The sequence below is a fragment of the Phoenix dactylifera genome, chromosome 8 (assembly GCF_051530095.1).
Source record: "Phoenix dactylifera cultivar Ajwa chromosome 8, Ajwa_hap1_PhDact_Kaust_v1.1, whole genome shotgun sequence".
NCBI classification, from domain to species: Eukaryota; Viridiplantae; Streptophyta; class Magnoliopsida; order Arecales; family Arecaceae; genus Phoenix; species Phoenix dactylifera.
Window position 1 is genome coordinate 5557887 of NC_143197.1, and position 26479 is coordinate 5584365.

Genomic DNA, 26479 nt, shown 5'->3' on the forward strand with positions numbered 1-26479 from the left:
TAAAATTTATCCGTGGTTTTAGATGTGTAGGCCACGATCAATGAATGGATTTTTGATTTAAAATTATGATTTTTAGTTTGTATTATTTTCTAAAACTATAGATCAACTTTAATAGCATGCAAGATCCATTATTATTTTTCTAGTCATTAGACTTTTTTTAAAAAACAAATAGTATATTTAGCGTGTGGCCTAACTCATATATTAAAAGCTTTAGTAGTTGATATGGACCAAGATTATCGGAAAAGATATGCAAAAACTTGAAATTATATTAAAGACAGTTGTAAAATAGTTGAGAGAAGTTTTGATGGTTATGACTATGGTTATAGAAGTTGATAGCCTAGACAATTTTTTTATAGTTTATAGAGTGATAGTACATGTTTTTGATTAATATAAACAAATCTTGATTCATACTTGGTACATATTCGAACTAGTGTTAATTCAATTCGACATTACCAAGTTCACTAACTATAGCTATATTTAACTTGAGTCCAAAATGAGCTCAAATCATGCTATGATAAACAAATTGAACTTAATCACAAAATTCATGCTCAAAGACGAAATCAAGCCAAAGCTCGGCGGACTAAGCTGGATCAAGCTTTCTCAACACCTTAAATGCAAAACTATAATCGATTGATCATCATTGCTTACCAAGAAAACAAAAATGAACTGATCAATATTTTTTATCTCAAAAGTTTTGAAACATTCCAAGATCAAAGGGAGCTGACACTTCAAGCGAATCAATATCTGGTATTGATCTGATGCATGCACACACGTCAAAAGCAGGCATGGAGAAGAGGCTTTTGAAACAGAGAGGGGGTTACATTACACGCTATACATGTATATCGTGAAGCCAATGGGGCGGCCGACTAGGTGACAGCTATGTAACGAGCCACTCAGGAGGCACCCTATGGGCTGGGAAGAAAGAGATGCCTGGAGCACTTCGGGACCTTTTGTATTCTGACTCTTTAGGATGTATTTGTATCCGTGATGTATGAAATGCCGGCTTTAGAAAAAAAATAAGAAAAAAAAAAGGGGGGCTTTTGAAACCAAAGGCAACCAAACGGGTCACACGGGCCAATGGGCCATCCAATTCCAAGCCAGGTGGGTCGTGGACCAGCCTCGGCCCATTAAAGTCGGCGGCCATGTCCACATTAGGGTTTTGAAGCTTCCTAGGGTTCTACGTTTCGTTTCCCTCTCCCTATATAAAGGGCATTCCATCTGGCCCCTCCCTGCGCTTTCGCTGTAGCCGCTTCTCGTCCTTCCTCCATTCTCAACCATGGGTCGGAGTAAGTAGCTCGCCATTTTCTGATAGTTTGTTCTGATTTCTATTCCATTTTTCTTTGATTGGTGCTACGATCTTTCGTGAAAGCGGCGAAAGATTAGAGTGCATTGGCTCTTTGTTCTAACCAACAAGATGTGATATTCGTTGTTGTTTGTTGCATTGGAATAATTTATGTTTTATGATGTTTTGAGTTAAATCTGTTTCACATGAAATCGAGTATGCTTCGAGAGTCTTAGCTCGCTGCGGTTAAAGATTCCTTTAACCCCGAAAGTGTTGTTTTCGATCGCATTTTCTTTTTTCGATCTGAATCTCTCTTCGGTCTGGTTTTGTTATATTGCTGTAGTCTTTGAGTTTCCTTACTTTCTTTTGGGTATTATATTCTGTTATTATACTGTTGTTTTGTATTTTTTTAGATTCTTCTGACATGATATCTTTTAATATGACTATAAGATAGGTGGTCTGTTAAAACACCTTAGGATGTGAATGTCCGCGATTTGTTTGGAGAAATTATGATTTATTTACAGGAATGGAACAGTATTATATAAAGTTTTTTCCTCTCCTTTTGTGGTGCAAAAAGAAGTGAAATGATTGACCTGAATTATAGGATTTAAGTTGCCAAATGTTGCACGTATTGAGAAGATTACTGGAAAAAGAACGAAAAACTCATGGGCCACCTTTCCCAATGATTCTAATAAGGACCTACTGCACCCTTGTACATTTCTGGCTACAGCTTATCAATCGCTTTGCAGTTTTTGACTAGCATTTTTTTGGGTGGATGCTGATTCGCGGTAACAAGGGGGAATTGTTTGTGTTCAGTTATTCCCGGCATGTGATCGATTATTATAGGTTGGAGCAACTTTTATGCTGCTATGATATTCTGTAGTTTGAAATAAACAATACGACTAGCTGAGCATGTTGTTGAAGCATTGAGCTCACTCGCATGCTCCTTCCTTAAGAATGGAGGATGCGATTAAATCTTCTCAGAGTGCTATTATCTGCTATGATATTTTGCTTGAAAGAACTTAAAGAAATAAGGTTCATGTGAGTGACATTATCTGTTAATCGTTCACTCATCAAACTACATATGATAATCCTCGCTAGTAAATCATGTTCACTGCAATTATAAATTGACCACAGTTAACCAATGTCACCTGAGTTCGCTGCCGCAATATTTATATGCTCATTTTTTTTAATTTTAAATTTTTTTCTCATTTGAAATTTTACAACTGGAAGGAAGTGCCTTTGGAAAGAGCTGAATTGTTATATGTGAAAAATTATGTGTTCTGAGATTGACATTTTGTGGTAATCAAAAATCTTGGATCAAGTTCACGGGGTTTATAGAGTTTATTGATTCTTCATTCTTTGAGATTTAAAATTATAAAGTAGAAGGTTTCATTTTGGTGTCAAATCATGAAGTTATCTTCCAGTTGCTTGTCTATTCAAGTCTTGGTTGCCTTAGAATTTCTCTTCCGCCATGTTTAGACCCATGGATGTATTGAACAAGGAATTTCTTTATAGTGTTGTTCAGTGCGACGAGGCTTGTATGCTTGTTCGATTTGTGCATGATGTGCATGATGATTAATAACGACATAGATAATTTGACAAATATGTGCATCATAAGCCAAAATCCTAATGCAAATTTTAATTGATTAGCTCTTTTTAACGAAAATGGGGTTATAGTGGTTTTTGCATTTGCCAGACTTTGGTACATGTTGGTCATAAGTTATACATAACTCAGTTGATGAACTTTAGTTTCTTTCTGATTTATCATTAAAGTTAATCCTAATCATGCATAGGTATTACATTTGTTGTTTAAGATTATATTATAATCTCGCTTCGTGATTTCTCATGTGCAGGACCTGCAAGATGTTACCGTCAGATCAAGAACAAGCCTTATCCTAAGTCACGGTATTGCCGTGGTGTTCCAGATCCTAAGATTAGGATCTATGATGTCGGGATGAAGAAGAAGGGAGTTGATGAGTTCCCCTTCTGTGTTCATCTGGTGAGTTGGGAAAAGGAGAATGTGTCAAGTGAGGCTCTTGAGGCTGCCCGTATTGCATGCAACAAGTATATGTCCAAGTTTGCTGGGAAGGATGCTTTCCATCTAAGAGTGAGAGTGCATCCTTTCCATGTCTTGCGTATCAACAAGATGCTTTCATGTGCTGGAGCTGATAGGCTCCAGACTGGGATGAGGGGTGCCTTTGGGAAGCCTCAGGGGACATGTGCTAGGGTGATGATTGGTCAGGTCCTTCTGTCTGTCCGTTGCAAGGATAGCAATGGTAACCATGCACAAGAAGCCCTACGCCGCGCCAAATTCAAGTTCCCTGGCCGTCAAAAGATCATTATTAGCCGAAAGTGGTATGTATCAAAAAGGAAAAGATTGATAATAAAATAGTGCTTGAGATATGGATAAGAATTTATTGGTGTTGCTAAACTTGGTTTCTGCTTAGTTGTGTTTGCTTCCACATCTGGGGCATGCAATGCAGTGAGAGAAAACATGGATGGCTGACTTGTGATGAGAGTTTTATAATATGCGTCTTGATATATTTGTTTTCACTATTTTCTAGTAAGCTTTTTTCCATTCTTCTCTTCAAAGGGAGAAAGAACTGAACCAAGAGTGTTGTGTTTATAGAATTATTGGAGTATCCATAAAAAGTAATTTACTTCATAACATTTAGGATATGCATAGTTTTCTGTTTCAAGTTCTAACTAATGTTAAAAGCTATGAGGTTTTGGCTATGGGGAACGGTGCTAGATTATGCTTTCTTAAATTTGTGATTTGTGTTCATGAATATTCACATTGTGAACTTATTTTTCAGGGGCTTCACAAAATTTAACCGCACTGATTATCTGAAGTGGAAAAGTGAGAACAGAATCATCCCAGACGGCGTCAATGCTAAGGTATGTTTGTGGATACAAGGTTTTAATCTCTGCACCAAAAAGCATGGACATGTATCATTTCACTATCCCTTAAATTTACATGGCAACCTGTGAATTTCTTCTCCCCTATACACCCCATGATTCAATGGAATTGGGGATGCCCAAAGTTGAAATGCTATCACATTTGTTCTGCTGTAGGCACTTGTTAGACACAAGCTACCTTTTTCCTTTGAGATAACGCTCTAGGGCAGTTGCTGTTTTTGTGTGGCATTAGTCTTGTGTTAATCCTCAGTCAAATTTTGGAGCAATCCAACCTCTGTCAATTGCAACCAATTTAAGGTTCTTGGCAGGCTCGCTTTGTCTTCTTCGACTTGCTACTCCACTTTCTGCCAGTCATGTTTCTGGAAATATCCTTGCATTTTGATTGGCATTAGGAGGGCTAGTTCATATCACCTTTGTTTTGATTGGAGTTCCTTCAATAGCTGTCTTGCATTCTTAATCCGCTAGGGGAACTTTAGTTGGATGGTAGCAAATAAATGGAGCAGAACTTGTGTTTTAGAAATTTCCTGTCATTTTAGTCTATTTACAGCGTGTAAGATGATCAACTCTATTGTGAACGTCTCTTTGGTGGTGCAGTTACTTGGATGCCACGGGCGGCTTGCTGGGCGCCAACCTGGACAGGCATTCCTTTCAGCTGCCATTGCCGAAGCTTCTTAGGATATTTCAGTTGGAGAACAAGCACAAGACTATTGATCCATCATTTTTGTTTCAATGTCCTAGATCATGTTGGAGTTTACTTACCTATTGATTTTGTTACCTTTTGCAGCATATGACTGCTAGTTTTACTTCTTATGGATATTTGTTTTGTTCTGTGCTTGGACAACTGGGATATGACAATTTAGCTTTTGAAGTTCCTGCTTATATGGATGATGTGTTGCAAAATGAGTGTTGCTCCTTTATTCCCGCTCTTATTCTCTAACTGCAGGGATTGCTAGGAAACATTTGTGTGGCATTCATGTTTGTTAAGCTGAAGGAAATTGGTGTCAAGATTTGGTGTTTCATCTGTTTGTTTAGGTGATTTGACATAAGTCTGTACGGCTGTACCTAAAACAAGTCTTCCGGGCGGTGAGGGTCCATTATCTGTTTCATGAATCGTGGGCATGCGTTTGGTAGCTCGTGTAGTCGCTGTAGCTGTAACTAATCACTTTTTTGAAGTTCTGGTCAATGAAAATTTGCTCTTTTTCTGGCGAGCAATGAAAATTTGCTCTTTGGAAATGACAGTGGATGACTTCTTTTTCATCATTTCTGTCTTAACTTGCAAGCCTATATAAAATTCATTTTAATGGTATTTTCCATGGAAAACTGGCATCTGTGAGCCATACTGTGAGCAAATGTTTTTAAATAAAAAGATATGGTATTTGAGAAAATAGATGTACGTATGAGAATTGATGTGCTACAAACATGGCTAACAGGGCTGTGTTTTTTGAACTCGTCCTCTCTAGGTATTTAATAGATTCCAAATTGTCCTCTCTAATTATTTGATAGATTCCGTTTTTTTAATCACTTGTTTCTAGGATAATGTTATCCCTTCCCTCAAACACATGGAAGTCATATTTGTGAAGGCTGCGCTTGTAGCTACGTCCACCAAGTAATAGCCTCACGATTATGTCCTTGTGGCCATATGCCACGTTGAAGGGGCCGCATTTATCTTCAGAAGAAGTCCGCATTTCCACTACGTTAGGGTTTTTGGGGTACAGTTTTGCTTTTCTAATGTTTTTTTACCAAAACAAAAAGTAAACGTAGGGTAAATATCAATCCAGTCAGCACGTCAATTTTTTATTTTTAAATTCCGGAAACATGGAGTCCTTACAATCCAAGAGCCGCTTAAAGATCCTTGTCGGAAAACAAACGGGGTTCGGTTTCCAAAATCCTGGAAAACCACCGTCTCTCCACCCCATGATTTTTAAGGTCCGATATGTCATTCCTCGGGATATTTCATCTCAGGAGATAGTCACGAAATTTTGGAAGGGCTGGGATATATTTCATCTCAGCAACCTAACCGGTTTATGTTTCAGTGTTTGTAATCCAATCACCCTCTAATTTGGATTCTCCCTTGATTCATTTCTTCTTCTCTTTTTTTATAAGAATTTGTTCGTTGTTGATGTTGAGATTCTTACGTTTGATCCTTACTCTTCGACATTTCCATCACTTTTTTCTTTTATTTATATGTTAAAGTTAACATAGAGAGCAATGTGAAGGCCCATATCTTATACAATTAAATTTTATATATTTATCATCTTTATCTAAAATTTTAGAATTAATTAAGTAAGCAACAATATTCACCTAACCTTCTCTAATAATGTATAATTTAGGATTTCTACTTAAAACATAATTTTTTGAACTTTTCTCGTAGAAAATGATGATTATTAATATCATCTCTTAAAAGAATATAAAAATATTATAGTTATCTAAAGATCTATACTTTATTTTTTTTTATAGAATTTTTTTGATAAAATTTTAAAATCTTTTGTCAACTAACTCCCTAGATAGTTTCAGCCATACTAATGATCGCTAGATTATTTGTTCATAAGCTAATCAATTAAATCGAGACAATGAAAAAAAATCTATTATATTAATATTATCTTAATATTATCTAGTTTTTCTATTTATTAAAAAATCTCAGAATAAATTTTTTGTCTTTCCACTAACCATTGCTAGCTCTCTATCCACTTTTTCCTCTCTTTTTTCACCAAAAAAAAAAAAGAATTCAAATAGAAATTTTAAATAAAAAACTTGGGCTTTAAATTAGTGGCTTGAGTTTAGATTTTAGTTTTACTGTATGTCAACTTGCTAATCTTTTTATTCTTGTTTATTTAAATATCTCAATTAGAAAGTCTGTTCCAACTCAGACGACACCTCAAATTGTACCTATATCAATATCGAGTATGAATCATGCTACTTTGCACCCTCATCAGCCAATTGTATAAATATTTTGTTTTCTCATGTATTTTAGGAAAAAAAAACAGTTTACATATTTGGGATGGAGAGGGGAGATTCTATGTATAGCGCATGGATGAGTTGCCGATACGTATAACGTATACGATACGTATAATATAAGACGAGATCTCGGATGACGCGTGGGAAAAACCACTTTCCCGAATCCAAGCATCGTCTCTGGTTTTCACTGCTCGCTGTTTCCGCCAGAACCGCGTGCCGCCGTAAGTAGTATATTGTTTTATAAAAACTACCAATTAAAGATTAGGGTTTATTCCCATCGAATATTTCTTCTCCTTCCCATGTACGTTAAGTCGCCTCCTGGAGCGTAGCTTCCTCGCTGTCTGATTTCCTTTTCGGACGTTTGGCGGGGATTGCTTCGGTGGTTCTGTCTGCAGCCCAATTGCGCCGCAATGGGTTGGATTTTCTTGCATTTTTCTGGGAATTCTGGAGTTCCAATTTGAGGTGATTTGCGAGATTAGGGTTCTGGTAATGAAATTTATCTTTGCTTCAGGGTTAGCTGATTTTCTGATACAATGTGTTAGTGGATTAAAAAGTAGGGTTTTCGATTGATCTTTCTTTGGGCACAGAGAGAAATTAAGCCTTTTTGTCTTTTCCTTTTGTATCTGAATGCGGGATTCGTTTGCATCCGTTTGGATGCTTGAATTTGATCGGAGAGGGCATCTTCAGAATGATATAGATGGAAAAGATCGGATTTTGATATATATTTCTTCCAAACATGTACATTTTAATTAATGTATCACGCGTTCAACAAACCCTCATTTGCAGTTGTTGTTAAACTACCAACTGCTGGAGTTCTATCAATTTAAATTTATATACCTTACAAATTGTTGTATCGTAATGCTTTCTTGGATTGAAACTTTGGTATTTTGCAACTTAATTTAGCAGCTGGAACTAATTTGAGGAGTTCCCTGGTTGGCAACGTCTGTTCTTCATTATAATAGCCATTTATCTTCTGTATATATTTGTCATTTGATACTATGATATTCTAAATTTTTTGTTCATTTGATTTTGAAATTTATGGTATTTCAAAAGGCCTGCGGAAGTTTAATTTGATCACTGTTTATTTGATTGTGCGGTGTTCATTCATCTGAGAATCCGAGATGTTATACTTGATTTGACACTTCAATATCTCATCGGATGTGGTTATCCTTTCAAAAAAAGAGATCAGTTGCATCCATTTTGCCAATTATTTTGAAATATCTGATTTTGCTTATATCATTGTACAATCTGCAGTTAATGTGGGGAAATATTGAAATCAGAGGGAGAACTTGCTGATGCCAGGACAATTTTCTTTTGAACTGCAGTCAAGATGAACACTTCTTAATGATTCATATACAGTACAGTGCATCCCTAAAGGTTATTTGCTAAACAATTTGCTTGTTGATTCTGAGTTTCTTTCTCTTGAGCATTATATGAAACTGAGATTAGAATACAAAAGATGAGCATGCTCAGTTTTGCAGTTATATATGCACTTAGATCTAATCTGTTTCAGGCAAAAGCAGGATCCATGCATAGATGTTGAAGATTATTTGAATAGATGGCCTCAAAATTGAGAACCCTTCTACTATTTTTGCTTATATTTGTTTCACTGCATGGTTCTACTATTGCAAAGTCTGGGAAGGAAATCATTCAGAGGTCTCAGACAGCTCCAAATAGGATCTTAGAAAGTGCACTTATAGATGTGACTGGTACAGAGTCTCGATTTGAGAGCTCCAAAAGTAGTTTTCAAGGGTTTGGTGAGACGGTTGTTAATAGCAGAGTTTCAGTGTCCACAGTTGCATGGCTTACTCTTGCCATGGCTGCAGCAACAGCCTTGGGCGCAATTCCATTTTTCTTCGTGGAGTTAGAGCCAGAATGGGCAGGTATATGCAATGGTTTGGCTGCTGGAGTGATGTTGGCTGCAAGCTTTGACCTAGTGCAGGAAGGACAGGTCTATGGCAGCGGAAACTGGGTTGTTATTGGGATTTTGAGTGGAGCGATTTTTATTTGGCTTTGTAAGAAGGTATTCGATCTTCTGCTTTCCTCCGTTTTTTCTTTCTTGCAATAATAAATGATATTCCATAGTGTTCTTCATGTCAACAAATGTAAACATAGGATTAAGTTTATTGTTTTACCTTCTCTCTCTCTCTCCGGCTTGCTCTCTTCCCATAGCTTCTTCATTGGGCTCTTTTATTGTTTTTAATCGGTTTGACTTCTGTGCATTTAACTCTCATAATTCTGTTTTATCTTTTCTAATATATTTTCTTGTATTTTACCTAATTTGATCACCATCTCTATGTCCTTTTGTCTTATCTTAGTTGATTCATAAGTTTGCCACCAATGTTAATCAACCCATATCATCATAAGCTGCATAAATAGCTTAATCAATCTTTCTAGCTTCCTTGATTATTTCAAGTATATTTTAAGTACTTATGTTTTTGGCTAAAAAAATATCCTCCTGCATTTTGTATGGAATTGCAAATACTCTCCTTCATTTTAAATTGTTGCAATGTCAATCTTATATTTTGCACGTTGCTGCAATGTGGTCCACCCTTCTCCTAATTCGGATCAGGGCTTGCGAAAGGTGCCTACTTGTTAGATGACATGGAGGTAGTTATGTGATGTAGATTTTTTTTTTAAAAAAAAGGAGATGGAATGTAGCGTGGATAAACCTCTCCTCCCTTCTTCCCCAAAATCTAGGGTTTCAGAAACCCTCGTTCGTGGGGGAGGGAGCCATGTCTTGCCGAAAGCGGCCCATCGACGAATCTAAGAGGTTTAGAGTTTCGGGAGGGTCCAGGGACTCATTATTCTATGTTCACTCCTTCAAAATTGATGCCCTCTCCCTCAGCTCCGAATCTAAGAGTTGTGACATCTCTAGCTCCAACCCATTGATCAAAGTAATGGTCTTCGAGTATCATTGCCTTGCAGTCTCACCATTATCAGTCCCCTTGAAGAGCCCACCTAGTAGGCCACCTAAAGAAGCCTTGATAGCACAAGTCGCTGCCTTCTCGCATGATCACGAGCGGCGGTTCTCGCGATATCTCACTCGCACATCTCGGATTGGACATGACTCAATGACTTCATCCACATTCAGACTAAGACTAGTTGTTGTCCTAGATTTCGAGCAAAAATTTCTCTGAGAGGAGAATTTTATGGGAGACCAGGGGAGTGGTCTCGACTGTGGGAATGGGAAGTGGTGATGAGTTTTTTTTCAAAATTGGAGAGGAGAGATGTTTGGATACAATCTAAGTTAGAGTTTGGGAGCTTTAGAGGATCAAATTGCAAAGAATTATTTGAGTAGAAGGGATCAAAAATTTGATTTTTGAGTGGTTTATTCAGTTATACTTTTCCTCACAACAACGAGTTGTACTGAGAGGGCATCCCTCAAGGCGGCCCTCTGCAACGAGAGGAGAAGATGGAGTTGAAAGTTGTGAAGGAGAGGAGGCACTCAGAATCCACGGAGTGGAGAGGGGGGCGGTGTTCTGGGTGTCAAGGTAGGAGGGGAAGGTCTTTCACCTCCGATGGGGTTTGGTGGCCCCGACGCCAATGGGGGGAGATGGGGCACACGGGCACTTGCTGGGATTGGAGCGAGGGTGATCATCGTCAGTGGGTCGCTTCCAATGAGACATGGCTCCCTCCCCTTGGATATCTCTCTTCTGTAAAAATTAGGGTTTTGGAAACCTTAGGTTTTGAGGAAGAAGGGAAGAGGTTTATCCATGTCAGATTTTGTCTTCTTTTAAGAAAGGTCTACATCACATATCTCCATTTCAGCTGACAAGTAGGCACCTCTAGCAAGCCCTGTACTGAATTAGGAGGGTGGACTCCATTGTAGCAATATGCAAAATGCAGTGTTGACATTGCAGCAATTCGAAATGCAGGGAGGCATTTGCAATTCCATACAGAATGCCTCGCGGGGGAGGGGGGGGGGTGAGCCTACATTTTAACATCAGCACATTGAGTTTCTTTTTGTTTTGTCACCATTTGGGACTTGAATCTCCATCACCAACCTTCATTATATGTTTGTTGCTTTGTTAACATATTTTGCAATAATTCCAAGTCTATCCGAATCTCATGCTTCTCCTTCCAACCTTGTTCCTTGGGCACCTACAACTCATTACTTTCCATCTTGTGCTAGTGGAAACACTTCCTCTTGATATCATTCTACAGTCTTTGCAAGGTTATCTCTCTTTTGTAATTAGAAAGAATATATTTGTGACAGATTATTTTCATCTTCTAGGTCAATAAATGTGTTCACTTCTGAAGTATGTATTTCCTATTAATAAACCTTATATTGCTGAAACTCAATCACCCCTGTTTCTTCTGAATCAATACTCTTGTCCAGCCCGCCCTGTATCTTTGCGCATCTTGCCGACTACTTCCATTACTATATTCACCACCTACAAGTATCTATTTTGCTTTATGATGCCTTTACTTAATACATCCATTTTCTTTAAATTGTATCTTCATTTTGCTCCTGCCAACATGGGGTATATACATATCATGGCATTTATTCTCTCTCTTCTTCTACCAACTTAATAGTAATTAGACTACAACTTCGCATATCACTTGAACGTTCGCCGACTAATATCTCTACTTCATTTCTAAAACTATCCTTCATTCCATATATAAAGTTGTACTAGATAACTCCTTAGATTTGCCTCCTTTTTATTTTGCCTCTTGTAAACCAGTAATTTTGACTCTCATAATTGTGATTTTTAGCGCACCACCCATTCTTGTATAAATACCAGTACTTGAAGTGGCTAGTCAAATCTAATGAGATGGTCACATGCCCTTTTTTTCAAATCCATAGGCTGCAATACAAGATTGCCTACATCATGTTTGTTAGGACTTGGATTGCTGATTATTATATTACAATAGCTTTTGTATGAAAACTTTCTTTTTGCCGTTGGGTTTGGATTATATATGAATATATGTGCTGAAATAATGGTATTTCTTTCTGTTCAGTTTCTTGAACAATATGGGGAAGTAAGCATGTTGGACATAAAAGGTGCTGATGCAAGTAAAGTTATACTTGTTGTTGGAATAATGACTCTTCATTCTTTTGGGGAGGGTTCGGGCGTTGGGGTATCCTTTGCTGGCTCAAAAGGGCTTTCTCAAGGTCTTCTGGTCACTCTAGCAATAGCGGTGCACAATATACCTGAGGGCTTAGCTGTAAGCATGGTTCTAGCATCTCGAGGGGTCTCTCCTCAGAATGCGATGTTGTGGAGTTTCATTACATCATTGCCCCAGGTAAACTATTTACATGGTTTTGCTTATCATAGGACCTCCTTCATTGTATAATAAGATATATAACTGTAGGTCTGAGATCAGCATCTCTGCTATTTTAGCTTTTGGAAGGATTTTACCCCTGGAAGAAATGGAGAACAGCATTTTGTCATGATTTCTGGGTCACATTTACACTGAATCACCAATTTTTCCCTAAATGATCGCATCAAGTGTTTGCCCAAATGTTTTTTGATTTATGCATGATGATTATGACCTCCCTCCCCCCCCCCCCCCCCCCCTCCTCCCCCCCAACCACCACCAAAACCCCTACTTGTTCTTCATCCACTCGTTTTAACAGTAAGCTTTTTTCCTGTAAGATTGTGTTTTCCATCAAACTGAAATTGTGTTAACATTATGAAAGCCAGAACCTGAAAAGCTGAGGCTCTTGCACTATCATTTCATATATTTTTAATAATGACCAAGTAATTTTAACCTTCATGCATTGCCCTTTGGCTCAGGTCATGGTATCAATAGACCTGTTATTCATGAAGTGACCATTCCCCCAAGATGTTATGGACATATATAACAGTTAGAAAGGATTGCCATGATGTTTATGAAAATGTATAACAGGTGATGCCACCTGAAGCTGGGACCTCTCCCTTGGAGGAACCATGGAGAGGGATGCCAAACAGCTGAGATATGTCCTGTTACAAAACATCTGCAATATCAAATAATAGCCACTATTGACAGTTAGTGCAGTCATCGCACATAGATTATGGTTGTTAGTAATATGGTCGTGCCAACACAAAAGTGCCTCAAAACCATGATGAAGTTCATTATTTAAAACCATGATACAGGGTCAGCTTAACAATTGCTTCCTTGCTATTCATTTTAAACATGACCATGCGCTGGTCTTGGGTTGGTGAGTTCACTTCTTTCCATGACTAATAATACAATTAAACATTAATTTGGAAAATCTATTTTGCTCCATTGCTTCTAACATATATCTCTGCATTTTTTTTCTAGATTCCTATCCTTGATCCTTTTATTGATGAGATCGTTTCTATAAAGAACCAAGTTCAATCAGTTATGACTATGTTTTGTTAATCATAAGTCAGATCCTAAGCCAAATTAAAGTTAAAATTAGATTTGTGAATATTTAACAGTTTCATTGCTGTATAATAGCCATTTGTATCACAATTGACAATATAAACGAAATAGCAGGGAGCCCCCCCTCCTCCTCTCAATTCCGGTGATGCTTCTTCATACCCTGGTTGCCCCTCTCTTCCGAATTCATATATGGGTTTGTTGCTTCGTGATTGCATTGCCAGCTTTAATTGCCCTTGAGGAAACTGGATTGAGTGGTTATGCATGTCAATCACTTTTTATCTTCTCAAATTTGATTTTTCCAATTTTATTTCCTTCCATTTGAGTGGTTATACACCTTCATTCCCCCTCTATTTGCGATTTTTCATACAGAATGTTGCCCACTGCTCTGGTTCATAATATTGTTGAAAATAACATATGCTTGTGTGCTTCTAAGAGAAGAAACTCCTGTAATTGTGGACTTGGCCTCTTACTCTTTTATTTCTGCTCAGAAGCTGCATAAAATGTTGTGTCATGAAACTCGAGTTTGAGAATAGTTTTGCTGCTTGGGACCACCTAACTAGGTGCCTAACAAGTAAAAATGTTGCTCATGTTGATTAGAATTCTATCCTTTGTCTTTGTTGTCACAAGGCCTCTGTCACCTGCCTATTTTTCTGCTGTCAATATGTACATTTCTTAGTGCTTTGCTATCAGCATGACATGCACAAGAAGCTCTATCAACACATAATGAAGGCCTCCAATTCCTAATCATTCTTATAAATGATAATTTATTTATTATTTTTCAATTTTTTTGAACTAATTTGTATATTTTCCCTAAATCTAGGATCATATGGTTTATTGTTTTCAGTTTGAGTGATACATATATCTGAAAATGCGTTTAATACAAAGACTTGCATTTTTCATCTATTTCGGTTCCCAATGGAATAGAAAAACATTTAAAGTTGGTGGATATGTGATGACATGTTGGAAATTTCTCTGATGGTTTTTTTCTGTGCTTTTCACAATATTCTCACTAATAGCCATTTGTCTCTCTTGATTGTAGCCCATTGTAGCTGTGCCTTCGTTCCTCTGTGCTGATGCATTCCACAAGGTACTTCCTTTTTGTACGGGCTTTGCTGCTGGATGCATGATCTGGATGGTGATTGCAGAGGTTCTTCCTGACGCTTTTAAGGTAATTAACTGATCAGTCTACTTATCATTATGCCCTATATATAGAAGCAAATATATGCCCATGCCAAAATTTTTGCAGAGTTTCAGGAACACCTGCATTTTGTGATCATTGAAAGCTGTTGTGTGCTCTCACCAGAGGAAAAGCAAATTGCTAAATGCTACTTATCTTGCTATGATTTACTCGCGTGTTATCCTTCTTTTCTACCTTTGAGCTAAATGGGTGATGATACTTTTCTCTTTTTTCCAGGAAGCAACTCCTTCTCAAGTTGCTTCTGCAGGCACGCTGGCTGTAGCATTCATGGAAACCTTAGGCACAGTCCTCCAAAGTCTTAGCCATGGCTACAAGTAAGCGTCTGCTGTTCGTCTATCCGCAATTTTTATTTTTAGTAAATCCAACATCTAGACTTGATATCTTGTCCTTCTCTGCTATATGTGAATGTATTTTTGCAAGAGCCTCTGGTAAGCTCTAACCAAAACCTGTTTGATTTGTGTCGCAGCTCGGAGGATGCCTCTGGCTTCTTAGTTTCTCTGCTATTTGGTCTTGGGCCATTGCTTGGTGGAATGATACTTGTTGTTTTTTCTCTTGCCTTCTATCTCCAACATTCTCTTCTCACTGGTGTGGCCTCCGGCATTGCATTTCTTCTTGCTGCATGGAGGCCTCTACAGCTTCTTTTGTCTTGGAAGATGGGGTTCTTTACCCTGACATTGTTGCTTATTGCTGGCTCAGCTTTATCTCACATGTCCACAGCTAGCATCTTAAGGGTGGGTCGTCGCAAGGTGTCTGCCAATGACCTTGCATCTTCTTGTGGCCTTTCTGTGAGTCCCCTCACTCTTCAGTCATTCGTGGCATGCGCGGCCATCTCCCTTCATGCCCTGGCAGAGGGGCTTGCTCTAGGTGTGGCAGCCCCGAAGGCTTACGGGCTCGGCCGGCACATGGTTCTGCCAGTTTCACTACATGGGCTGCCACGAGGTGCTGCTGTTGCAAGTTGCATCTTCGGCGCCACTGACAGCTGGCGGGGAGCCTTGGCAGCTGCTGCCTTGACTGGATTTGCAGGCCCTGTGTCTGCCATTGGAGCTATACTCGCTGGTATTGACTACAGTGGACTTGATTATTGGATGGTCCTTGCATGTGGAACACTGCTCCCTAGCTTTGGTAGTGTTTTCCAGCGAGCGCTGAAGTTGGATGCAAGGAAGAGCATCTACGGGCTCTTGATGGGGCTCGGATTTGCCTGCGTGTGTTTAACATCCACCAGGTTGGTTTGCCTGCACACACCTTACTGCAATTCAGCACCAGAGGCTGTCACTTAAGTTGCCCACTGAATTCTTAATTTGTTCTTGTATCGTGAGCGCACTTGTGCACAGATCTTTATAAGCCACCTGGTTGCCTTGGAAATCTATCAGGCTGAAGGGTGAAACCCAGATGCTTAGAGAGGCTGAAAATATTAGGAAGAGAAAGTTATCATTAGGTTGATCATAAGGGAAAATAGAATAGTTAATAGTGGACATGAATTTCTATACGGTTGGTTTCTGGAATGAAAATTTAGGATGGATGTTGGAGGAGTGATGCATATACTTGGGCTTTCATAATGATAATGATGGGACATTGAACATAAAACAAGTTTTTTCGATCCTTTTATCTTCAGTAAATTCAATTGAATGTAAAGAGTGAATTTCTCTTATTTGGTGGAAAATCGCATTTTGCTGTGCGTATTGCTTGTTGTGTGTCAGGTGAGTTTTTATCTGGGTATGCCGACTACATCTTCTGTTTGGCTGCAGAATGGCGTACCACAAAACAATGAGTTAGAATGGAGTAAACTACCCTTAAACTTTTAAAATTTTCATAGGTACCCTGAAGCCAGAGGGCTGCAGATGTATACTTGATGGAATGCGTATGGTTTAATATAAACTAAGCTATCTCTGGAAATAAAGCTACACTAGGTCCTATAAATCTCATATTGTCTTGGTTTCAACATCCTTTGGTTCCTGTGAACATTCATTTTTCGACTTCAATTGTATGGACGGAGCAACAAACTTGTTCTGTCACTTATGCAACGTGAAACATCGGCCTCCTGACCTAAACTTTCAGGGCTCTCAAACAGGGAAATTTATGGTTTTTTTGGAGGAAAGCTGAGAAAGCTATATCATGCTTCTTGCACGGAGCTATCCTGGTAAAATGAAATGAGAGAAGAAATGAAATTGGGGATCAAGAAACTTGGACAAACGTGTGGTATTTTTCTTACCACATGAGATCATTTTTAGGGCACTTTGCATCACATGCATTTTATGATTCTTTTTTTATTTTTATTTCAACATGGTTGTATGCCGCGTTTTATCGGCATTCAGCCATTGCATCCATACAATCCTTGTACATTAAGGTGGTGTTCAGTGATCCAGATGAGATTACTAAGATAATCTTAGATCAATGATGACTCTTATCCTGCGGTAATCCGATCTTCGATAATTTAAGAACACCATATTTGGTATGCTATGTTTCAGTAATTAAAGATCTTTGGGCATTCATAAGTAACTTATTTGGATATCCATATAATACCAAAACTATTCCTACTATCTTTCATTAAAAATATATTTATTAATTCTATAAATTATTAATCCTATTAAAATAGATTAATTCTTATTATATAATTAATATTTTTATTTGTACTTATCATATATTATCATTTTAATACTAGTATTTATTGTGATTAGAAAAATAAGATAAATAGAAGTATTATATTAAGTAATTTTATAATATAAATATAAAGTGCAATAATATATTTCTATTATAATTATTAAACTTAATTGAATAATATGACAATAATATGGTTAATGATATATTATAATACAATATATATCGTAAATACTATATAAATAATACCAATATTGTACAATATATAATTATAATATATTTTTTCATTAAACTTGGGAGCATTTTTATTCTCAAATTTCAAGCCAAAATCGTTGCCTTGAGGTAATCTTGAATAGCAGTCCTCAAGAATAAATTTGGCATTACCATTTACTATGTTGGACCGGATTTAGGATTACTACTATATAGAATTACCAGATGTAAAATATAATAATCTCGTTATTTTCACCTGCATCATCTTTGATCTTGGGTCATCATCTAATACTAACCGCTCGCCCACTGTGAGTTTACTGGTCGGCAGTCTCAGTGTACATTTGGTGTAGAGTGCGTTGCTGCAGAGCGGCTTACGATTCTTTGTCAAACGTAACATGGGAGGCGTCCAGTTATATTACTTTTATTTTCACCAAGAGTTTCAAATAAAAAATAACTTTGCTCTCCAGAAATGCCTTTAATTTCCATAACTACATGAAACTAGGTCTAACCAGTTTGATTTATAAATTTTAATTCGCCAATCATTCTTAGAGAAAACACGCTTCAACATTTTCCTTAGAAAAAAGATGTAACAACACAGGATCTCATCCAAAATGGCTAGCCGGAAGATATTGTTTGGGTTCTTTGATTCTGTATAAGTACCCAAGATCTACCCAGCGAATAACCGATGTGGGACTAAACACACGCCGCACGGTTCCTCACATACTTCCTCCGTTCAAGTCCTAATGTCCTCGTCAAGCTAAGGGTTCAAATCCATTCAAATCTAATCACAAACACCACGATCGGTCCGTGGTCAACCACAATGGATCCGTGCTGCAGTGTCCTTTAGTCCACATAAGTTATGGGCCGGGTCCGCTCTAATACCATTTGTAACAATCCAGGACCTCACCCAAAATGGCTAGCTGGAAGGTATTATTTGGGTTTATTAATCCTGTATAAGTACCCAATATCTACCCAGTGAATAACCGATTTGGGACTAAACACACGCCTGCACAGGTTCTCACATACTCCCTCCGTTCAAGCCCCAACATCCTCGTCAGGTTAAGGGTTCATATCTAATCACAAACACTACGATTGGTCCGTAGTCGGCCTCGATGAATCCGTGCTGCAGTATTCCCTAGTCCACATAGGTTATGGGCCGGGTCCGCTCTGATGTCATTTGTAACAATCCAGGATCTCACCCAAAATGGCTAGCCAGAAGGTATTATTTGGGTTTCTTGATTCTGTATAAGTATCCAAAATTTATCCAGCGAATAATTAATATGGGACTAAATACATGTCCGCACGGATTCTCACAAAAGGAATCTGTAATCTTAACATTATCTGCTCTCTGTTTTTATCCATTCAAACTTTTGCATATGTCGGTATTCGCAAGCCGATTCGGCGTCACATGCACGCGTCATAGCAGGAAGCCTGCACGTGTCTTTCAACACCCCAAACCTCTCGCAAACTCAGGATAAACGGCGAAGATGACGTATAGGCTCGTTTGATTTGTAAAAAATATTTTTGTTTAGAAATATAATTTTTTTAAAAAATATTTGTAAAAGTATTTTTGGCATGGTTGAGATTTGACAATAAAGAAGCGGTGAATTTTTAAGGTGCTGGTGGGCCATTTATTTTTTTCGAACTAATAAAAAAAGAAAAAAACAAACAAACAAAAAAAGAGAGAAGACGATATATAGCGAGCGAAAGCGGAGGTTTCACGCCACCGGAAAAACAGGCTAGGGTTCCCAATTCGACCTCTCCGTTACTTTTTAGCTGCGAGCGAGCGAGCGAGCGAGAGATGAAGATTTATCACATCCCTTGCTTGGAGGACAACTATGCCTACCTGTAATAGTTTTATCCCTGCCAATCACTTCTCCTTTATCCTTCTCTAAACCCTAATTAAACCCTTGTTCTTCTGTCTCTGTCGTTCTCTGCTTTTAACTAGACTAGATTTCGTAAAGCTGACTCCTTCTATCTCGCCGAAATGGCAGAATCGTGGACGAGAGCACGAAGGAAGCGGCCGCCGTCGATCCCGTGGAGCCCAAGAAGATCATCAAGTGCGCCAAGGAGATCGGCGCCGATCTCAAGCTCGTCCTCACCACTCATCATCACTGGTTTTCCTTCTTCTCGCCCGATACGTTTTTAAACTTCGAATTTGGTTTTTCTTTCAGTTGGAGAAAACCTTGAAATAAATTACTTGAATTGCTTGTTGGAAATGATTCTGAATCTGCCTTTTAACAAACAAGTCGAGTTGATTAGACTAATCTTTATTTTTCTTGGCGAAAAGATTGGATCTTTGGGCCTTCGTCGTTTCTGGAAATGATTTAAATTTGGGATTTTATATGTTTCCTGTGATGCTGAGTGTGCTTCTGATAACAAAAGGTTGGTTTCTTCTTACTGCGAGTTGGTTTTATCTGGGATAGGGATCATTCCGGTGGAAATGAGGAGATTAAAAAGCTGGTGCCAGAGATTAAGGTCTTTGGTGGGACAATAGACAATGTTAAAGGGTGCACAAATAAGGTTGAGAATGGGGACAAATTTACTCTCGGGGTGGATATTAACATACTGTCCCTCCACACGCCATGGTATGTCGTTGCCTTCTTGTGATTAGTTATTATGCTGGACTCTTTGGCAATTGGATTTGTGGTGATTATTATTTGGTTACTGTAGATGGTGCACTTTCTTATAATGGTCTGGAATGTTGTAACTTCTAAGGAAGAATGTGAATACTAGAATTACTGATTTAATGCATTGTTATTATGATACACAACATACCGGTCAATAAAGTATGCTTTGATTTGAGCAATAAACTGATTCACAGTTTCTATAATTTTCTTTGCCAGTTGAATAGAATTCACATAACACATGAAGCATTCTTAGGTTGATTTGATGTAAATATTGAAAATGAGTTCTATGAAAACAAAGTCAATATGGAGCTAGATGTAGCTATGGAGATAGGCCTTCATTTGGTTGCTGCATCAGTATCTGTGTATATATTTGATACTAGTATGTTACAAAACAAAGCTGATGGTTTAACTAATCAAAAATTCATGAGAAAGACTGAAATGACAAGAGGTTGGTCAGAACCTTTTCTTTTATAACATTATGCAACATGGTGGAGGAGTAGGGAGAATGATAGGCTAAACTTCGTTCTCCAGACCATTATGAGTCCCCCTCTCCTCTTTTTTTTGTTTTTGTTGTTTTCACCGTTGCCGCTGCTACCTCCATCGCCATTGCTGCTGCTGCGGCCGCCTATGTCATAGCCACAACTACCACTGCAACTGCCGCCACCTTCATCATTGCGACATCGCTGCCACTCCTGCTGACATTACTGCTGTCGCCGCACCTCCATCATCATCGCCACCATTGCCAAATGTAGGAAGAGAGGTTTGTTCTTGAGAAATTTTTTTATCTACAAAAATAAAAATGATTCATTGCAAAAATCTTGCTTATGCTCTTGAAAATTTAAAAATAAAATCAAAACATAATTTGTCTTTTCTAATTTTAGAAATAGAAACCTCTGATAAGGGTTAGAAGAGAGGTTGGTTCTCAAGAAATGTTTTGTGTACAAAAATAAAAATGGTTCATTCCAGCAAACATACTTATGTTTTTGATTTTTTTTTTTAAAAAAGTAAAAGCATAATTTCTGTTTTCTTATTTTAAAAATAAGAAAGTGAAATTTATGCCACCCACAAACTAAATTATTTATTACTCTAATAACCAAAACTTAACCAATAAAGCGTATTACAATTCTAAAACATTCATTAGATTACAACTCCATGTATATTTCATGCATGTTCATTGGGCATATGATTATAGAATTCAGATCACCTTTTGTATCCTGCTATCAGAAGGAAAAGCATTTTTCCCTTATTTACTTTATATTAATAGGTAATCATGAGTTTTTGATACTTGTCGTAAGTTGATATGAAGAAATGGCAAAGCTCGAAAAACTATAAGATATTTAAGTTATTCGTCTAAATTATCAACTTCTTATTCTAGTATCTTCTTTTTCCTTGCTTTATCTGTAGTTCTGTACCCTGTGCGTTCTAGCACCTTTATTAAAAAAAATTAAGCCGAGGCTGTTGTTTTTCAGTGTAACAGTTGCTATGTATAGATAATTATTGGGTTAATGTTATGCTTGTTTGCTTCCATCAGCCACACTAAAGGACACATAAGCTATTATGTGACCGGCAAAGAGGAGGAAGATCCAGCTGTGTTTACTGGGGACACATTGGTGAGAGGAGATATTTTTGCAGATGCATTTCATAATAGAGTGTTTTTAACATTTTTACTGACTGATTGTGGCATTCTTTTTCATTCTCTTTTTCTTCTGCAGTTTATTGCTGGCTGTGGAAGGTTTTTTGAAGGTACTGCAGATCAGATGTACCAATCATTATGTGTAACATTGGCTTCATTACCAAAGCCAACTCGAGTTTACTGTGGCCATGAGGTATATCTTCTAATTATTTGATGTTTGTTTGATTACTAATCATGAAAATGGGGCCACACTGTAATTAGAACCGATCCCAAATAGCTATGCTAAGGGCAGTTGTTTTTTTTTTCTTTTTCTTTTTCTGGGTTATAATTAAGAAAGAAGAGGTCAAGGTTTCTTGGTCTTTTGCATAACGTTTAAACATGTCAGGCTAGAATGTTATTTTCTTAATTGTGCCTGTACCGCATAAGATCACCTTGCTTCTAGAATCTACTTAAGAGAATGTCATTGTAAAATTTTATTTATAATGGACTACTCCAGATTGTCATTGCTCATTTACCTCCAATTGATAGATTCAATTCTCTGTTTCAGTTGCAGCAAATACTTTAAAATCTTTTTATTAGATCTTAGAAATATTGGGGATGAATTATTAACTTTGTTAATATGTTTATTTATCACAATGTGATACTTGTGTAGAAGCTTTGGCATATTTATCCTAATTGGTTGCTTCAACTGTGATCTGATTTCAGCAGGTTTTTCGATCATTTGCCTATGAATTACTTGCTTTTTCATTTGCATGAGATATACATTAATACTTGCGTGACAGTGACTTGTGAACATGGTCTTGCAGCTGATGAATATAGGTAATGTAACAATGGTAAAAATATCCCACTAATCTTAGTATGAGATGATTTAATGAAATGTAGAAATGGAACAGTGGCCTTGTATACAATGGTAAACGGTTGTCACTTGTCAGTGTATTAAAGTACAAGCTACATTGCAAGAAGTTGTGGTGGAATGCAAGCTAGAGCTCCATTCCCTGAACAGCCAGCATGCAAATACCATGCACTACACCCATAAGCATTTACTTGATGCTAGAGAGAGCACGTCATCGTGATTATTGGACTTGATAGTAGGAGAGCACATCAATATATAATCAGGATATCTAAATTGATTGTCATAACTAATGAGAAATTTTGTCATTTTAAGCTGTAATTTACATTTTTGTATTCATTTCTGAATGTGCTGGGCAAATGATTGACATGCCATTTTTTTGCCAGTACACAGTAAACAACTTGCGGTTTGCATTAACAGTTGAGCCAGAGAATGAGAAGATAAAGCAAAAGCTCTCATGGGCCCAGCATCAGCGTCAGGCAAACCTACCAACCATTCCTTCAACCATTGGGGAAGAGCTTGAGACAAACCCCTTCATGCGTGTCGATGTAGCAGAGATACAGGTCTTAAGCATTACATTTATGGTTTTCAATTACACACTGTTACAAAATAAAATTTAGATATTGACCTCCATTATTAATATCTTAATGCATACGGTATTGAATGCCGCAATCTAGATGTGATTTGGGAATTGTATGTAAAGAAGTTGGCCTAACTGTTGCTTCAGCCATCTAATATCTTCGCTTCCAAGCCAACAATCTTTGGATTGACGTTGGCCTATGAATCACATAGTAGATACTGCAGAATTCAGTGTTCCAACAATAGTGACACCTGATATTGAAGGAGGCATTTGATGAAGTTGAACGGTAAAGTACACCGCAGAAGTTCATGTGCTTTGTAGCATGTAAATTTGAATTTTAAGTATTTAGGTCAATTTTCTTTGAAACCAAAGGGGTGGTATGGCTTTTGGAGATCTTTTAGAGTTCCCACCATTTACAAGACTTTATTCCTCCAGTTTTTCCAGACTTCTTGCCAACAAATTGCCATTGTAAAGTACAACCAGTTTTTATAGGTCTTCATTCTGCTTCAGAACCTGTTATCCTAATGGTTGATTTTGCAATGGCTTATGCCATTAGTTTCCTTCTTGGAGGTCAAGTTGCATGCCGTTACTGAAATCTACTGAAGAACATAGCAATTAATCATTCAGCTTCTCTTTTTTCCAAATTCCTTGATGACTCTGAAGAAAGATTAACTCTGTCGATATGCTTTGCAGGCAAAAGTTGGCTGTCATTCTCCAGTTGAAGCCATAAAAGAAATAAGGAGGCTGAAAGATAATTGGAGAGGCTGATGAAAATTTGGGGCTCCTGAGCTTTTTAATTTAGTGTTTACACTTTGGCTTGGGCAAAAACAACATGTATTCTAAATGAGTGTTCGTATGTCTTCATGTGGCAACCAGACTTGAAAGGCTCAGGTTGAAGTTTGAAGGCTGTTGCCATCCTAAATGGTCATGTGATAACTACCTCGTGTTTTGATGATCTGTAGGGATACGGGTTGCCAGCTTTCAGGGGATATAATGTGTCCAAACCTTGCTTTTCTATAATAATCAGTTTATATCGTTCATATATTATCACAAATTATTCATGTCCTATTGGTGCTGTGCTAATAATTATTCATTAAATGGCTATCGATTAACAATTAATAGTGGTATTTATTGATTTGAGTCATTCACTTATCCAGTTATCCATCCTCGGTTTGCATGGAATTGGAATATGAATATTTTACATCCTCTATTGCCTTGTTATGCTCTGAGTTGTGGACTAAAAAGCAGGGAGACATATTAAACATTCATGTTCTTTTTTAATTATGGAGAAAATTTTTACATTGGATATCCAGGGAGTGAGAAACGGACAAGTTGGTTTATATTTAGACCCACTCTCTCATTGGTCAGGTTCTTGAGTAGTAGATTTGTTGAGATCCTTCCCTAAGAGGGTCAGGTTGGGTGTACAAGGCTTCTTTCAATAATCACATAGGGGGCTAAGTAGGCTTGAATTAAGTTCTCTTTTCTAGCAATTCAACTTAAATCTCTGCAGTTATCATCTTTAACCCTTGTCATAAACTGGTGTTAATGTCTACGTTTTTACTAAATGCAGGCTCGTTTTCCTGCTTTAGCAAAAGGAATTCAGGCGATCAAACTGCCTAGGTAAAGGAGATAGATTTTTTTTTTTTTTTTTGCAGGTAACAATGTCCCTATAAAGTATAAAGCATTGGATCAAGCAATCTCCCAAGGAGGCCAATCATAGTTTCTCTATCTTCATAATTAATTGATTACAATGCAAGCTGCCAAAGCCTTCATGTGTGCTATTTGAGCTGTCTTTGTAACAAGATACTGCTCCCTGTCCATCGTTTTATTGATATATCCTTTCTTGCCTAGATAGAAGCATAGATCAACTATCAATATTTTTTTATTAGAGCAAATTATAAAGATTTTTCTAATTTTAAAAAAAAAATTACTTACAATCTATGACTTAACATAACATAAGTCAAATTATTGATTTTAAATAAAAATTTGAATATCATATAAAAAAAATTAAAATGACCAAAACAATTTCGAGTGACAATGATAATTCAAGAATATAAAAAAATATGTATTTTCCTCTTTTTCTCAAAAGCAATCCTAGTTTTTTAAGTGAGATAAATAGTCTTACTAATGATGTTAGTTAAATTAGATATTAGCATAGATTTTATGGATTAATAGATACATAATAAATATAAATTAAAAAAATATTATTTATTTATTTATTTATGTATTTATTTTGTCGTGGAGCCTTCACTCACGTCCATCTTGGCTATCTGTAAACAAAATCTTGCAGTCGCTTCGAGCAAACGGGAGGACACTAGGTAGGACGTCACTTTGGATTTCGAAGGAAATCTGTTCAAGAGTGCTTGAAGTGGCATTTCCGCTAGCCCTTATGGAACCACGTGGCACCAACTTCCCAATGCCTGATTCCACCGCAAATAGTAGGGTGGTTCTATATACACCCCCCCCTATTGCTCAGGACACCCCCCAAAAATTAAAAAAAAATTAAATACTCTCTACACCCCCCATTTGCTAAGGACACCCCTAAAAAATTAAAAATTCCTAAATTACCCCCCACCCTCCCCACCCCCTCACCTAAATTGCTCTCTACACCCCCCAAACCCCCCCACCCCGCTCTTCCCCTCCAAAACACCCGCCGGCTTCTCCCTTCCGCCCAAAAAACCTCGCCTCAAGCACCTCGCCGGCGGCCAAACCCCCTCCGTCTCCCTTTGAACTGTTCCGCCCAAAGCACCTCGCCAACGCCCAAAACCCCCCCGTTCCCCCTTCTCCCTCTCGTCGCCGGCATTCTGTTCGGCTGCACAGAGCCAGACAGAACCCTTCTGTTCGGCTGCACAGTGCCGGACAGAAGCCTTCTGTTCGGCACTGTGCAGCCGAACAGAAGAGTTCGGTTGAGGGTTGCCGAACAGAAGGCTTCTGTTCGGCACTGTTCAGCCGAACAGAAGCCTTTTGTTCGGCGATCCAGTGCCGAACGGAGCACGAACCGTGAAAAAAAAAAAATTCGAAACAAGGTGGAACACGTACCTTTGCGGCCGATTCTTCGTCCCAAATCACTAGTTGCTTGTCCATGCTTCGAATGGGGCTTAAATCTCCTTCAAAGATCGCCTAAACAATGTAAATGGATCGAGGGGTTTAAGGGGGGTTTGAGGGGTGTTTTTTTTTTCTTTTCAAAACGAAACGGAGGAGGAGGAAGGGGGGGTGTACTGAGAAAATTTCAAGGGCAATATGGTAATTACACTAAAAGTTAGTTTGGGTATTTTTTTTTTGGTTTTT

At 37.9% G+C, this 26479-nt stretch overlaps 3 protein-coding genes across 9 annotated transcripts; all 3 read left to right on the top strand.

The window, feature by feature from the left end:
* The first annotated feature begins 1171 nt into the window (after window positions 1-1171).
* Window positions 1172-5083, top strand: LOC103702162 (large ribosomal subunit protein uL16). The gene is made up of 4 exons (XM_008784477.5): window positions 1172-1286; window positions 3139-3640; window positions 4102-4183; window positions 4799-5083. Exons 1-4 carry the CDS (start codon window positions 1277-1279, stop codon window positions 4877-4879), a joined length of 675 nt encoding a protein of 224 aa, XP_008782699.3. The 5' UTR covers window positions 1172-1276; the 3' UTR covers window positions 4880-5083.
* Window positions 5084-7240: 2157 nt separating this feature from the next.
* LOC103702163 (putative zinc transporter At3g08650) lies at window positions 7241-16353 on the top strand. Of its 6 annotated transcripts, none has more exons than XM_039124475.3 (7): window positions 7241-7380; window positions 8414-8536; window positions 8673-9182; window positions 12125-12409; window positions 14535-14663; window positions 14910-15007; window positions 15160-16353. In XM_039124475.3, exons 3-7 carry the CDS (start codon window positions 8718-8720, stop codon window positions 15968-15970), a joined length of 1788 nt encoding a protein of 595 aa, XP_038980403.3. In that variant the 5' UTR covers window positions 7241-7380; window positions 8414-8536; window positions 8673-8717; the 3' UTR covers window positions 15971-16353. The 6 variants fall into 6 exon arrangements, with proteins under 6 accessions (XP_038980403.3, XP_088558643.2, XP_038980402.3 ...); XM_088702517.2 differs by having other exon boundaries at window positions 8683-9182; XM_039124474.3 differs by having other exon boundaries at window positions 7346-7621.
* Window positions 16354-19180: 2827 nt separating this feature from the next.
* On the top strand, window positions 19181-24245 carry GLY2 (Metallo-hydrolase/oxidoreductase superfamily protein). Of its 2 annotated transcripts, XR_003384683.4 has the most exons (8): window positions 19182-19346; window positions 19493-19615; window positions 19925-20086; window positions 21660-21738; window positions 21841-21954; window positions 22998-23174; window positions 23289-23477; window positions 23885-24245. XR_003384683.4 is itself a non-coding variant. In XM_008784480.6 (7 exons), the coding sequence occupies exons 1-7, from the start codon at window positions 19300-19302 to the stop codon at window positions 23957-23959; spliced, it is 777 nt and encodes a 258-aa protein (XP_008782702.4). In that variant the 5' UTR covers window positions 19181-19299; the 3' UTR covers window positions 23960-24245. The 2 variants fall into 2 exon arrangements, 1 of the variants encoding a protein (XP_008782702.4); XM_008784480.6 differs by lacking the exon at window positions 23289-23477 and having other exon boundaries at window positions 19181-19346.
* Window positions 24246-26479: the final 2234 nt, after the last annotated feature.

Coding starts and splice junctions, on each gene's coding strand:
- LOC103702162 (XM_008784477.5), top strand. Junction 3,641..4,101: donor ATCATTATTAGCCGAAAGTG/GTATGTATCAAA, acceptor CTTATTTTTCAG/GGGCTTCACAAAATTTAACC. Junction 4,184..4,798: donor CAGACGGCGTCAATGCTAAG/GTATGTTTGTGG, acceptor TTGGTGGTGCAG/TTACTTGGATGCCACGGGCG.
- LOC103702163 (XM_039124475.3), top strand. CDS start 8,718: ATGGCCTCAAAATTGAGAACCCTTCTACTATTTTTGCTTATATTTGTT. Junction 9,183..12,124: donor TTATTTGGCTTTGTAAGAAG/GTATTCGATCTT, acceptor CTTTCTGTTCAG/TTTCTTGAACAATATGGGGA. Junction 12,410..14,534: donor TCATTACATCATTGCCCCAG/GTAAACTATTTA, acceptor TCTTGATTGTAG/CCCATTGTAGCTGTGCCTTC.
- GLY2 (XM_008784480.6), top strand. CDS start 19,300: ATGAAGATTTATCACATCCCTTGCTTGGAGGACAACTATGCCTACCT. Junction 19,347..19,492: donor GAGGACAACTATGCCTACCT/GTAATAGTTTTA, acceptor CCGAAATGGCAG/AATCGTGGACGAGAGCACGA. Junction 21,739..21,840: donor TGTTTACTGGGGACACATTG/GTGAGAGGAGAT, acceptor TTTCTTCTGCAG/TTTATTGCTGGCTGTGGAAG.